Here is a 14,681-nt window from a genome sequence, read left to right on the forward strand (position 1 = left end):
GAATGCAAGGCATAACAACCAACAGGGTACTGTACTTTTGCACTTGCATATAGAAATAGCAACAACTTCACCTTGATTGTGGAGAATGTTACAAGTAAATAGATGCAGGAAAGGTTAAGCTCGGTGTTTCAGGCAAAAATCTTTATATTCAAAACAATCACTGCACAGCTTGGTTTGGTTTATGATTGCTATGTTTACACTAAATACAGTATTTAAGACTGTTATAGAAGTGATAAGTCTAAAACAACATGATGATTTTGTATCATTCATAAACATGTGGCATAAAAATCCATGCATCTTAAAACGATAAGCAGCAGGCAGCTGAGGAAGCGGGTCTAAATTCCACTCACCCTGACCTGGGTGTAAATATCATCGGTGTGACAAGAAGCTTAAGTTTCCACTGTTTGTCCATCAGAACATCTTGATGAGCACATTACTCAACCCGAAACCCTTTGAATCATCTCTTAAAACAAAAAACGCACGGAACAGGAGTTAGAGACGAAAAAGCAGGGGATGTCAGAAGCTATCTGGTCAAAAAAAGAGCTTATGATAGCATCGGCATAAATTTCTGCTCCATGAACTACATTAGCAGACAGTAATTTGGGGCAAATGTGTCTTGTATGGCTGAGAGAGACTGTGATGGGAAGTACAAGATGTTGTTGTTGCTTCTATCTAATTATACGTGATGTACATCTAACAGCAGTAGTCTAGTAATGATTTCTAAAAGCCTGTTTGTGTGAGACATATGGCCACGGGTTTGAGTGTGTTTAGGTTTTTCTGGGGCTCTGGTGGATCCAGTGAAAGTCAGGGTTGCACTTCCATGGCTATGACCAGCTTTACTTTCATCAGAGGCTGTTGCACAACCAGGCCTGCCAGCAGGTGGACCCAGTTTATGACATGGGTGGAGTAAGGGCAGGCTTCTCTGAGAATGGATACATGTGTATGGATGCATGCAGGGAGCCATAGGGCAGAGGACAGGCCCATGCGGACCCTTTGTCTTTCCGTCTCACTGATAAAGTCTAATCAGAGTGGGATCAAGAACCCCCCTCCCCCCTCCCCCAGTTGCAAACACTCACATACCCGGTTTCTCTCATTAGGCTACACATGCTACAGTGAAGTAGTTTCTATCACTTCTTGCTTCAGTGGCTTACCACATCAACATGTTTGGCTCTGTTAACCCTGGGAAATTAACCTAATCCTTCAGTAATTATATGCACGATTAGTCACAGAAAAACTCGACCATTTGGGGATGATGCTGATTGTACAGGCAGTTTGTTTGGGAACTGAAGTGGGCAGAGGGATGAAGCATTGCTTTGCTATGTGTGGTGACATAGCAGTACCCTGAGCTTGGATAAAAATTAGAACACAACTGTGCAGTGACATAGAGAATATATGAGCTATCTGTAGAGCTGTACACCTTAGGAAACCACCTGACTTACCAGCTGTCTGTGCTTCCCTTGGCTTACATAGCTGACAGGGAAATTTTTAAATCGGTGAAAGGGTGTAGATTTGGTGCCAGTGTGTACAGGTCACCAGGCCGTCATATCAGAAACCTCCGCATGCTTAGAATTGCAGGGTAATCAAGTTCAAAGGGTTTAACAGACTCATCCTTTGCCCTATGTATCTGTATCTTTTGTCAGAGAGCGTACAGTTTTATTCCAGTTTACTCTTGTTTCAGTCGTCTTTGTGATATGAGCAAACTGGAAAATCATTACATTTACATGACTGAGTTTGCATATGGATGAAATGGGTGCTTTATTTATGTTTGCCCCTCATAATGCTATTAATACTGTTCATAACTGATAACAGACAAGCTCTGAAATGGCACTTCTCACCTCTCTTCTGTGTCGGCCCAGGAGGCTATTCTAGTTCTCTGATTCATTTGAATACCTTGGTCACATAACAGAAGGGTTTAATAATGATTCGATTTACTGTTCACAACATTTGTTAGCCACACTGACTCATAGATGTAGGCCTTCTACTATTTAATGCTGCACAGTAATCAACATAATACAAAGACTTTAAAGTGAAGTTGCCACATTGGTAGGGTTTCCTGGAACTTCGAGGAATGTGCCCTTGCATAAGTGTGTTTGTGTGTTTGGTAAAAAGAGGTCTGACTGGTTTTTCTTGCCCTCTAGTTTCCTCTCTATTGAATGGCTCAGACACACACAGAGAAACTGGGACCTGATGTAGTCTTACATTACAGTCTTCCCTGTAGCCTCTGGTTCAACTAGATAGGATTTTACTCCACACATTAACTGATCGCAAATATTTGTTATGATACAATCATCTGTAATCACTTATATTAAAACAGACTCTCTCTCTTTTGTGGTGCAGATCTGAGACACTGATGAACAAGCCTACAGCGTGTTTGGCTTTGTGGGGTTGTGTGATTTTTGTTCCTCATGTAGTTCATTCATTTGTTTGATGGTAAAAGTGGCATACAGATGAGATCCATTAATAATAATACCCAGGAACAATCCCCTATTCCATTGTTGTGTACATACTGTATAATAACAATATGACCTACATATACAATACACATACAGTAGCTCTTGTTTTTATTATAGCCATATGTGTATTTGTTTGTCTTGATATTTTCCTTTGTCCTCCAGTAAATATGTTCACTGTCCCAGTGGTGGAAGAAGTACTTCACTGAAGTAAACAATACTGAACTATAAAAAATACTCCAGTACAAGTCCTGTGTTAATCGTTATCACTATCAACTGCTGCGCTGTACTGTTGAAGTATATTAAAAGCTGCTGAGAACCGCCTTGTACCCCAAATGTACCCCATGTGTCAGTATACCTGGCCAATAAAATTATGCTGATTAGTGAATCAGCATAACAATTGCTGCTATTTTACTTAAGTCTTGTAATACTTATTTGTATATATGTGAAGTGGTTTGATAGTGTTTCAGTGGGCCTCTTACACCAAACGAGAAGTCTTACTGAGGATCTATTCTTGTTCACTGAGGATGATTGGCAGCTGGCTGCCCGCTCACGGGATGATGTCATTCTTCAGCTGGAGTGGGCGGGGGAGTGGGCGGAGCTTTGCTCACCGCCCGGTTCACTGGGTTTCAGGTGCGATTCAGTTTTATCAAGACCAGCGAGTTGGACGGGCACAAGTGTCCGGCTGAACTTTGAGGAGTCAGCTCCAGTGAGTTTACGAAGTAGGATTTAGCTGTTTACCTTCTAAGGTTCAGGACAGATGAGCGTACACAGCTCCCCTTCACCTGGGTTAAAATGCACTGGGAGCAACTTCTCCGTTTTACGAATGGAAAGGTGAGCGCCGATTTTTGCGCATGTTGTCGCTTTTGTGTCTGAAGGACCAATAAGACAGTGCGGTTAGTTTGAGATAGTTTTTTGTACTTTGGCGACAGAAACTTTTATTTTTTCCCCGGTACGTTGGTTTCTGTTGTTGACTACTATGACTAAAGGATTAGTCATGCGGGCACAGGTAAGCGTCTGGTGCTTTTGGTTTTACCAGTTCTGTGTGTGGTAATAATGGAAAACTATTAATAAGCTATGTGATGTGTACGTGGTCAATGCTAAAATATATATGATCGCTCTGTCTTGGATTCTGAACCCCCAGGGTGAGCTTTCGGGTTCATCTGATTATTGTATGTGTATGCTCAGTGATAAGAGGAATATTTGATCACAATCCCTTCTTTGATTAACTCTAGCAGTGCGGTGTTGATTCTGTGTGTGTCCTTTCTTTCCCTGAGCTGCTTCAGAAAATGAGCCACATCGTCTGCCTGTGGTTTGATGTGCAAGGTTCATCATCTGCAGAGGCTGAGTTTATCTATTTTAGGAATATACAGGAATAACTCCATTTAGAAAGTGTTTTGTGATTTTTTTACACAAATGCTTTGTGGCCTGTTGACAAAATCAGCTCAGTATCTGAAAAAGCAACACAGACAAATATTTTTAATACGGGAAGACAAAAGTCTAATGTTCTGTTGGTCTTATATTGTCGCTCCCTGCAATGAACTAGAAACCTAAATGTTTAACCAAAGAAAAAAAAGACTTGCAGATAGCTCTGCTTTCATCCACAGACTTACTGAATGTTGTTCAGGTGTGAAAATGAAGAAAGTTATTGTCTGCTTCCAGTTTCCTTTCTTTGTAAAGCCTCATATTAAAAATGTATATTAAGCATCTTCCTCTTGTGACAAACTGACCGCAAGTGGCCTTTTTTAACTGCTTTCATTTGCCTTCTTTCCAACTGACTGGCTACAGAAATGCAGAAGCCTCTGTTTTCTGTGTCAGCAAAAAATATGCAGCTCACACTTCTTCCTTCCCTATTTTTCTTATTTTCTAAAACCTTGAATCCATCCTCTGACCATTCTCTCATTGCCTCACTTCAGATCGACCGGCTGGAGGTGAGCGGGCTGGGCCAAACACCCCTGGCTGTGTCATGTGGGGCAGACGGTTCATTCCCAGGGGGTGAGGATGCCACTCCAGACCCTCAGCGCACCAAACAGGCTATTGCCCAGCTCCAGCAGAAAATCCTCAAGCTCACAGAGCAAATCAAGATTGAGCAGACAGTCAGGGATGATAACGTTGCTGAGTACCTCAAACTGGCTCACAATGCTGACAAACAGCAAAGCACACGTATCAAACAGGTAAAATTAAGAGTTGCTGTGCTCTTTGGAAGTAATAAATGTGTATTTTATTAAAGATTTAATACAGACAATTAATTGTCTTGTGTTTTTAACAGAGTGGTACTGTTAGTTAATGTGACAGTGTGTCAATGCTAAACCCGTTTGGCTCTAGGGGAAAGGAGCTTGATAAATATACTGGAGTGGAGCAGATTATTACAGTGTAATGTGCATTACCCTGACCAATGAAAGCCTGTGCTGTGACTGTTAGGTTTTTGAAAAAAAGAACCAGAAGTCAGCACAGACCATCCAGCAGCTGCAAAGGAAACTGGAGCATTACCACCGGAAGCTGCGGGAGGTGGAGCACAACGGTATCCCACGCCAGCCTAAGGATGTTCTGCGGGACATGCAGCAGGGCTTAAAAGATGTGGGAGCCAAAGTCACCGGCTTCAGTGAAGGTGTGGTGGACAGCGTCAAGGGAGGCCTCTCCAGCTTCTCCCAGGCCACCCACTCCGCTGCAGGGGCTGTCGTCTCCAAACCTAGGGAAATCGCCTCACTGCTTCGCAACAAATTTGGCAGCGCCGACAACATCCCCTCTCTCAAAGACTCTCTGGAAGACCCCTCAGTGGAGGAAGCAGTGACAGGGCCTGGCGGACGCTCACTGGGCAGTGCTGGGCATCACCTCCAGTCCAGTCCCAAGTATGGCAGTGAGGATGACTGCTCTAGTGCTACGTCAGGCTCAATGGGGGCCAACAGCATCACGGGGGCCCCTGGAGGCCCCCCTAGTTCCAAGGGCAACACACTGGAGAGGAACCAGAGCTCCAGCCTGGATATGCTGCTGCAGGAGGTGCAGGAGCTTAGGGAGGGTCAGGCAAGGCTAGGGGAGGGCCTTGATGGCTTGAAGGACCACTATCAGAGAGACTACACAGTCATTATGCAGGCACTGCAGGAGGAACGCTTCAGGTAAAGAAACAACAGAGAAAGAACCAGAATGTGCATACCATATATTCCTGAAGCATTTATTTTTAACTCAAGATTCCCCCTAGAATTTTATTAGTGTGTAAACAGGAAGAACTCCTATATTTAGAACACATTCTGATCGGCCATGTGCCATCTGGTGATGCATCATCATGGGCAACATCAGCCCTGCTTGTGCTCTAAAGAGTTAGCACACGTTAGATAAATACAATACCTAAACCTCATCTACATGAACATGTACAGCTTGCATAAAGGTGCTGCTTGAGCATCAAAGCAAATGTGCCACTATCACATGCATTATGCAAAATTTGAGTGTCAGTCAGGACTGTTACAGTGCCTACTGTCATTACAGGTTTCTTATGCATGTATCTGATTGGTGTATTAATCTGATACTAGCCTCTGCACTGCATATAAGAGAATAGTTGCTTTGTTGTTGTGATACGACAGTTGACGTTTAAGCCGGACGCTCCACAAAGCTGACAGACACACCTGCACAACTCATAAGCTTGAAGGCCTTCGGTGTTATTTCAGTCATTGTTTTCAACTCTGCACGTAGACTCAGACATCTCGGCTTGTCTGGGCCGCTGGCCTACAAATACATACTCATATTCCTCCAAAATGTTCTTACATGAGGGCACAAAGATTAAGAGGGGCAGTAAAGAGGCAGGGCAGTGATAGTGAAAGAGCATTTTTCTCCCTAAAATGGCCATCAGAGTCCAAAGCGGCGTGTTTGTCCTTGAAGACTAAAAAAATAGCTAACAGAATGTCCACTAAGGAGCTTTTTTCAGCCTGCCTGCAGGGAATGGGCATTTCATAATCCAGTCATGTTGCTATATAGTTCCTCAGGGACTGAACCCATCATTGGCTTAACCAAGAATTCCCTAAAATGTCACGCTCTCAACTAGGGCTGTAAATAACGGAGTTATTTTGTTGATGAATTTGGAGCTACAATACTTAATCGATTTAATTTTTGTTAATGTCACATTTTTTTATAATGGTAAGTCATTATAAATCAGCAGTTAACTCCAAGCAAAGCTTTTTAAATCTTATCCTGCCACCTCTCATTACATTCTCTGTGTTGTTTACCTGTAATGTTCTGTATAATTCTGTTAAGAAAAACAAACTTGGACAAACGTACACAAGGGTAGTCTCCTGTCTGTTCTTTGTTGTCCATTCGGTTATAATGTATGTGCCTGCCAAAGTAAACACAACATAGATCCCTCTCCTCCTGCTGAGCACCTCTCATTGGTCAGTTTCATACAGCTGACTCACTCTGATTGGCCAGTTGGATCAGCAGATGAGTAAACATGACCTAATGTTGTCAGGGCGAGTCATCAGTTTAGACTGATGCCATGTGGTCAAACGCCTCCTACTAATTCCTGCTTGTTTCTTTGTCTGATGCCTTCTGGACTGGTTTCCACTAATTCCTGCTTGTTTCTTTGTCTGAGCCAGTTACACCTCAGACTCTCATGTGGGTGTTTTTTTTTGTTTGTTTGTTTTTTTCCCATGTGTGTTCAGGTGTGAACGTCTGGAGGAGCAGCTGAATGACCTGACAGAACTTCACCAGAATGAGATCCTGAACCTCAAGCAGGAGCTGGCCAGCATGGAAGAGAAGATTGCCTACCAGTCGTACGAGAGAGCCAGAGACATCCAGGTTTGGCGTCAGGCCTATGTCCACAAACACAACTGCCATGTCTGAAATAAGCTCTGTCATAATTACATTTCATTTTTCACCCTTTGTGCCTTTCTGAGAGGAGTTGGCATGTTCTCCCTCTGCCTGCGTGGGTTCTCTCTGGGTACTCCAGCTTCCTCCCACAGCCCAAAGACATGCAGCTTAGGTTGATTGGTGCCTATAAATTTCCTGTAGGAGTCGGTGTGGGTGTGTGGATGTCTGTCTCTATGTGGCTGTGATAGACTGGCAACCTGTTTAGGGCGTACCTGCCTCTCAGCCAGTATCAACAGGGATTGGTTCCCCCACCCCAACCCTCTTCAGGATCAGCGGTATAGATGATGGATGGATAAATGAATGCACAAAGCAATGACTGATTGAATCATGGGACCATTTCATATAGATATAACAATGCATTAACTGAAATTTAGCATTCACATACTGTACAGAGGTAGTCCTGTTAACATAAGTGTTGTCCTCTGACATTCTACAAGAGCCAAACACAGAATTTGATGGTCATTTCTAAGATAGAGATTTCCATAGTGACATATTACATGAAAAGATGTTTAATTGTATGTTTAACAAATAGTCATCAGTGAATACTTCAGAATATATAGTACATATAGGTGAAAAACTAAAGGAAGAACCTGAATAAGTTTAGGATTGATTTTATAGCCCTTCTAATTACATTACAAGGTATTACACAGTTTAACTTCAGCGTATATGAGCGGCTGATCTTTGACAGAGCCACACTCAGCAACTGCTGGTGACTTTAGCCAAGTAGCTGCTGTTAGCTAGAGGAACAACAGTGCCAAGCTAACTCTGAGTTACTATGACAGTAAACATGACAAAGTTACATTTCATGAAAAATGTTGTTTATTTGTAAATATCTTCCTTATTTACAATATTTCAGTCTAATATTTTTCATTTTGGGCATTTTGAAGTGCCACATTAAGGTCTGTAGCTTGCCATCTTAAGTAGTAGTAGACTAATATGGGTCACTCAGACCAGGCATCATGGTGTGAGTCATACATTAAGTTAAACCTCCAGGTCTCTAGTTTTAAGTACTCTATTTTTATTCCTATTTATCCCATTTCACAATGAGCATTTCTTGTCTGTCTGCATTGTTTACTGCCTGTCTATACTGCTTATTTTGCATTGTATACACTGTTTGTTGCTTGTTAATACTGCTTATTTTGTTATATTACACAGCCTTACGCTGGTTTACTGTTTACTTGCCCCTTACATGGGGATATGTACATACACATTGAGTCCTCGTGTGTCTGACACACCTGGCCAATAAAGCTGAGTCAGATTCAGCAGTTCAAGGCTTTATTTTCTAATGCATGTTGATACTATAAACATAAAGATGTCCATTAGTGTGTTTGTTTGTTAACAGCATACGCATTCACTTGTAAATTACTCACATTACTCCTACTAGGTGTGTTTGTTTTTGAACAGTACAACTGTGTGGAGTGTGTATTTACTGTATGGCTCAAGTTGCCCCTTCTGCATTTCCTTTACCTGACAGCAGGGGGTGGTAGAGGTCTGCAAAATATACACTCTGGCCAGTTTATTAGGTACACCTGTAAAATCTGATGTCTGATCTAATACAACAGCTCAGTCATAGATTCTACCTAAGATACTAATGTTTAGTTTTGCCACTGAGTGCACAGTATGCTGTGTTTAGTTCTTGTTTGAATGTACTGTATGGAGGAGATGAAATTTATATTTCTGTGTGTCCTTTGCAGGAGGCGTTGGAGGCGTGTCAGACCAGGATCTCAAAGATGGAGCTCCAGCAGCAGCAGCAGCAGGTCGTCCAGTTGGAGGGGCTGGAAAATGCCACAGCCAGGACCCTCCTGGGAAAACTTATCAATGTGCTGCTCGCCCTGATGGCTGTCCTTCTGGTCTTTGTCTCAACTGTAGCCAACTGTGTGGTTCCCTTGATGAAGACACGCTCACGCTCCCTCTCAACCCTCCTCCTTGTCCTGCTGCTGGCCTTCCTGTGGAGAAACTGGGACGCTCTCTTAGGGTACACACACCGTGCTCTGCAGCCCCCAGGATGACCAGACTGAAGCCAGCATATGTTGTTTTGGTGACATCAGGAAATGTAACTGTAACTGCAGTCATGCAGGAGGTTTGAAGAACAGGATTGCCATTAGAATGGCTGTGCAGCTGGGCACTGAAAAGTCAGCTGAGCACTTTCGGACACCGACCTGGAATCCAGATAAAGCGGAAGAAATGGAGTCCAGTTGACAATACTTAGGATTTTCATTAAGAAAGGATGAAACTGTTTACATTTTGAAATGAACTGTTGTGTTGTTATTCCTCACAGAATGCAATGTTGTATTGTTTTTATCGTTAGATTTTAATCAATTATAATATTTCTAATAATGTAATTTTTTTATTTTAAATGTTATTTTATTCCGTACCATGTAGCATTACGCTCCTCTCACTCTACATGAAGAGGAGTCGAGTTAGGAAACTGGACGGGTGATTTGCCGCAGAGGCACAGTCCAGTAGTGACATGCAAATGTGATAATGTGGTTGATTGCTTTTAGGAAGAGAACTCTTATTAGCTCTGATTGGTAGATATGAACCGTGGCTGAAAACCTTCCTGGCTTCTTGCTGTGATGAAATTTGTCCAGAAAGGACATTCTGAAGGACTGACCATGACCTCTTGAGTATCATGATGACTTGAGAATTTTTGTGCTTCCTCTCCAATTCTAATAGTAAAGACCACTTGGTTTTACTTGTTTCCTTTTTTAAGTGAAACACGAAAAACTGATTTAAATAGGGGAGACTGCCAGTGAAACAAAGACAGAATGTGTCTGGGTTGCTCACCTAGAAATGGCACAAACACAAAACATCTGGTTATTGTCAAGTGCCCGCCATATTTGCAACATGTATACAATGATGCATGTTTATATTAAGAAAAATTACCAAGGAAGCAAATTTGCTTTTGAAAGCAATGACATAAGGCCATTGTCCATGTAAAATGGATTTGCCAGGATAATTTCCTCCCCCTGCCATATGTGATGTTATTGGGTTAGGAAAGAGAGGCCACTGGTGCTTTCTCAGCTCCGTCTCAGGTGCCTCTTCATATCTACAGTGTAAGTTGTGTCCACAGCCATGTCAGTCAAATGCACACTGCCTGTGATATTGTACTCTTCATGAGATGCTCTCCCTGTGTATTATCTCTGCAGCCGTTCTTGTTTTCTCTACAACTACACTGTGTTCTGTTGTAATCACTCAGTGCCAAACCTGAGTTAACCCATGAATGTCTGAACTGAGAGGACACGAGGGGGAGGTTGCTCAGCAGGTTTAGCTTCTCTTCAGCTCTGTCAAGAATGTCTTGCCTGGATGTCAAGGATGTATCTTTTTGGGAGACTTAACTTATGCAAAGGAAGATCGAGACATCACAGTTTGAACATGAGCTTGACTGCTGATCTTCAGGTGTGTATTTCTGCACCTTGCTTCCTTTTCTTACTCACCCAGGTTCCTCATCTAGTAAAGGACATGACTAGATGACCTAACACATTAAATAGTGCACCCTGCATTTCATGCTGAGAAGCAGATTCACTAACGGGTAGTGAGATCATTGCACGTGTTCAGCTGCACTTTAGAACACTTCTAGATAACATACAGTTCAGGCTGACACTTGAAACATCCTTGATAGGATTCAAAGGCTGTTACTCTTAAGACAGTGGTTATCAATGTGATAAGAAAATCAGATGTAAGTCGGGATCCCTGTTGTCTAATAATAAAACCTACTGAGGAATTTAGTTCATTTCTTGTCAAAACATCAAACTTGATTGCTCTCCAGTCAAACATGCAATTAAAATGGCAGGAAGCAGATTTATTTATTTATCTATTTCAGTTTTTCCATTTTAGGTGCAGCAAACAGGTTGAGAGTGAGCTGGTCTTTGACCTTGGCTTGACCTAGAAGTCCTATGACTTAAGGCTTTGTGCTAAACCACTCCAGTGCCTTCTGATGTCCTTTTCTAAGTGTGGAATAAATAAAGTGCATTCCTGACTAATATGCGATTACTGCTTCTTAAAAGTCAATTGTTTTGAGTGTATGTGGTGTTATTGTTGTTGCTGGGGTGCATAGAGTTTATGTAGGCATTTTATGATCTGCTCAAAGTCCTCTTTTAAAAATCACCTCTTGCAGATTCCGCTCCCGGCCACTAGATGGGGCTATTTTGCCTTATATGCCCTTGAAGTTTTTCCCAAGGCTGTGCAAGACTGTTTACTGTAGTTTGTGTGAATGGTCTATTATGGAGGAGGTGGGATCTGAACACAAGGAGGTGCCACTTCTTATCAGGAAGGAAACAGGTTGGGTGGAAGGCTTTAACTCTTAACTGCTGACTTAACTGCTAAAGCCATAGTGGGCCGCCAGGGACAATGTTTTCATTATAAACTCGGGAGCCATGTCCCTCCCACTCTATCATTTTCTCTCTGTCCCCCTACGCATCTTAATTCGGTTGTATGTAGTGTTTGAGCAACACCAAACCGCAGCGCTCAGTCACACCTCGCCAGTGATATCTGATGCTGACAGCTCTGACCCAGGCTGAGCCTTATTCCTGCAGGACCTCGTGTAGCCTATGCTTCCCCAGTGCCTGCTGAGGCTCGCGCTCACGCGTACGCGCACACCGATGGCTGTTGCTGGTTCAGTTATTGTCCTGTACACGTGGAGGGTCATTATGTTGCACTTTATCAGAACGCTTTCCTCCTGTTTTACAGTGCCAGATTTGATGCGCATGGCTGTGCGCCAAAGTAAACACGGGTGCACTTATCAGTCCTACTGAAAGCTGCAAGTGGTGACGGGGGAGCCGCGGGAGGAGAGAGTGAGTTTGTCCCCAGTGGAGTCCACAGTAAATAGGCACAGGCGAATGCGCATGATTTAGCATCAACTTTAATTATGGCGTGTATTCAGAGATAACACCTCTATGGCTCGCCTGCTAACTGATTTATGCAGCGTCTGACACATTCGTGGTCGTTTCCATACCGGCACTAGGGATCATTACTTCCTATTCAGAGATGTGACCATATGCACACTACATCTAGAGACAAAAATGCTAACCATATTCGTACATTTTGAGTGGTGGCGCATGTGTTGTGCTTGAATATGTATGAGGTAATGCGCGCAAGAAAGCTATGTTGGATAGATGTGAATGTCAAAAACCGGAAAGGTGTGCTGATGTGCCCATCTGGTAGCACTTTCATGGTGCTTACCGTGCCTTATGTGCCCAAAACGGAACCCTCAGGATCTGCAGAACTAATCTCAGAGCCAAGGAACTGGGGAGCACAGGAGGTGGAACGGTGACCTGTCATTAACCCCGAGATGAGCGGAACCACAGTTAGAGACGGAGTTTCATCAAGTAGATCATCTTGAAAGGAAATGTACATAGTCATTATAACTTTCTGTTGCACGAAGAGGCCATTTTATAGCTGGTTAATATTTGGTTAATATTAAACTTAGTTCATATTTGATCTTGTCGTTGGATGAGAACAAATTCAAATGTAGCTGGACAAAATGAAAAAAATATACTCAACACTTATTAGGTCTAACAATTTAGTGACTACCTATGCCTGGCTCCATCTAGCCATCTGTGATCAGTCGCAGCAGGCCTGACAAAGCACTTTAATGGGAGGTGGCACGGGGAGTCAGTGCGACTTGGCACCACTGTGCCCAGTAAAGTCCTAATTTTAATTGAATTTACTTTATTAATGCATCGTTTATGAATGAATTCTTCAATAACTGAACCGAACTGAAACAAAACTCCAAGCAAGTTTGATGACCTCTGTGCGGGCATGACATTGTACAGAAATTGCGCATCAACAAATCAACTGTACCCATTTGCAGTCTATTGTTTAGAGATCATAACAATCCGGCGAGGTATTGTGTCTCAGTAAGCCTCGGGAGACACTCTGCTGAGCTCCACGGTTGGCAGAGAGGGACAGAGGAGGCAGCCTGTAAAGGAAGCACGACTCGCTTATAGCGTCATTCTGGGTATAGGCGTTGAGCAGGAAACAGCCTTTCCTCTCGGGTTGTCGCAGTAGAAACAAACACACAATTTTGTCTTTGCTCAATGCACCCCTCGGCACAGAACACGCGGAAGCCGGTCAGAAGGAAAAATGCCTCCTTCGATAGGGATAGCTGTTCTGCTCCTTGGCGTCCTGGCTTTGGAGACGCGCCTGAGTGCCAGCGCGCTGCACATCCAACAGGCATTCCCGTCTACAAATCAGACTAATAACTTCGTGGTGGATCCGGTGTCCAGAAAGGTTTACCTGGCCACTGTCAACACAGTCTACCAGCTGAACGGGACCTTGAGTATCGAGGTGGCGAAGAGGACCGGGCCGGTGGAGGACAACCTGTTGTGCCATGCGCCACAGCTGCCCCAGGCTCCGTGCGAGCATTCCAAATCTCTTACTGACAATTACAACAAGCTCTTGAAGCTGGACCGAGAGCAAGGGGTGGTGCTGGTATGTGGATCTGTGTATCAAGGCTTTTGTGAGCTCAGAAAAATGGAGAATATTTCTGAGATAGCCGTGGAGTTCCCACCTCAAGGCGAGAAGACTGTTTTCCCCAGCATGCTCAACATTGCTGCCAATCATGCAAACGCGTCCACTGTCGGGCTTATCTTCAAGAGCCACGGGGGAAATACCCGGCTTCTTGTGGGAGCGACGTACACAGGGGCTGGTACCCAGTTTTTCCCCAATAACCGCAGCAAGGAGGACTTGCGCTTTGAAAACACCCCGGAGATCGCCATCCGCTCCTTGAACATCAAGGATTTATCCCGACTTTTCACCTATGACATTAACCCTTCAGAGGATAATGTTTTCAAGATCAAACAAGAAGTTAAAACCAAAAACAAACTGAACTTCGTCCACGCTTTCATCCAAAAGACTTATTCCTACATCGCCTTCAATAATGATGCAAAAATGGGCCACAAGGAGAGCCAGCCCAACAGCATCCTCGCCAGGATATGCCTGGACACAGAAAACCCCCGAAAGTCCACCGGGCCAGAGAGTAGAAAGCTCACTGAATCCTACATCCAGATGCCTCTACAGTGCGGATTTAACGGGAACATTTACAATCGGCTCTTGTCTGTGTACCAGACGGAGATTCACACAGAGGACGTTAAGGGCTCAGAGCCCTATCTGTTCGGAGTGTTTTCCAAAGCGGACAGAAAGTCCGCTCTATGCGCTTTCAAGTTTGGAGACATTGAAGAGGAGATCCGACAAGGCCGCAGAAACTGTTCCAATTCCCCCAGCAGCGATGTACAGGTGCTGGACAGCGTTATCCAGGGCTCCGGGGCAGCCTGCATTCAGAAGGGAAACCTGGTGGTAAGGACTACAGAGCTCTTGTATTAGCACAAAAATATTAAATCTTAATTTAGTTTAATTTGATTTCATGTGGGCATGTTG

General features: G+C 43.5%; 2 protein-coding genes across 12 annotated transcripts in view; both read left to right on the top strand.

Annotated features, from left to right (window-relative positions):
- tmcc1a (transmembrane and coiled-coil domain family 1a) overlaps positions 1–11,287 on the top strand; it is a 37,063-nt gene extending 25,776 nt beyond the window's left edge. For 9 of the 11 annotated variants that reach the window (XM_020610663.1, XM_020610662.1, XM_020610661.1 and 6 more), the window contains 4 exons: positions 4,367–4,624; positions 4,872–5,563; positions 7,097–7,232; positions 8,999–11,287. In XM_020610663.1, coding sequence (XP_020466319.1) covers positions 4,367–4,624; positions 4,872–5,563; positions 7,097–7,232; positions 8,999–9,313 — 1,401 coding nt within the window. In that variant the 3' untranslated portion in view covers positions 9,314–11,287. The other 2 variants (XM_020610670.1, XM_020610672.1) reach the window with 2 other exon arrangements.
- A 482-nt stretch (positions 11,288–11,769) lies between these two features.
- The window catches only part of plxnd1 (plexin D1), a 60,444-nt gene continuing 57,532 nt past the window's right edge, over positions 11,770–14,681 (top strand). The window contains exon 1 of the mRNA XM_020610660.1: positions 11,770–14,600. Coding sequence (XP_020466316.1) covers positions 13,389–14,600 — 1,212 coding nt within the window. The 5' untranslated portion in view covers positions 11,770–13,388. The remainder of the gene's footprint in view (positions 14,601–14,681) is intronic.

The sequence above is a fragment of the Monopterus albus genome, unplaced genomic scaffold, assembly GCF_001952655.1.
Source record: "Monopterus albus unplaced genomic scaffold, M_albus_1.0 scaffold106.1, whole genome shotgun sequence".
Taxonomy (NCBI): domain Eukaryota; kingdom Metazoa; phylum Chordata; class Actinopteri; order Synbranchiformes; family Synbranchidae; genus Monopterus; species Monopterus albus.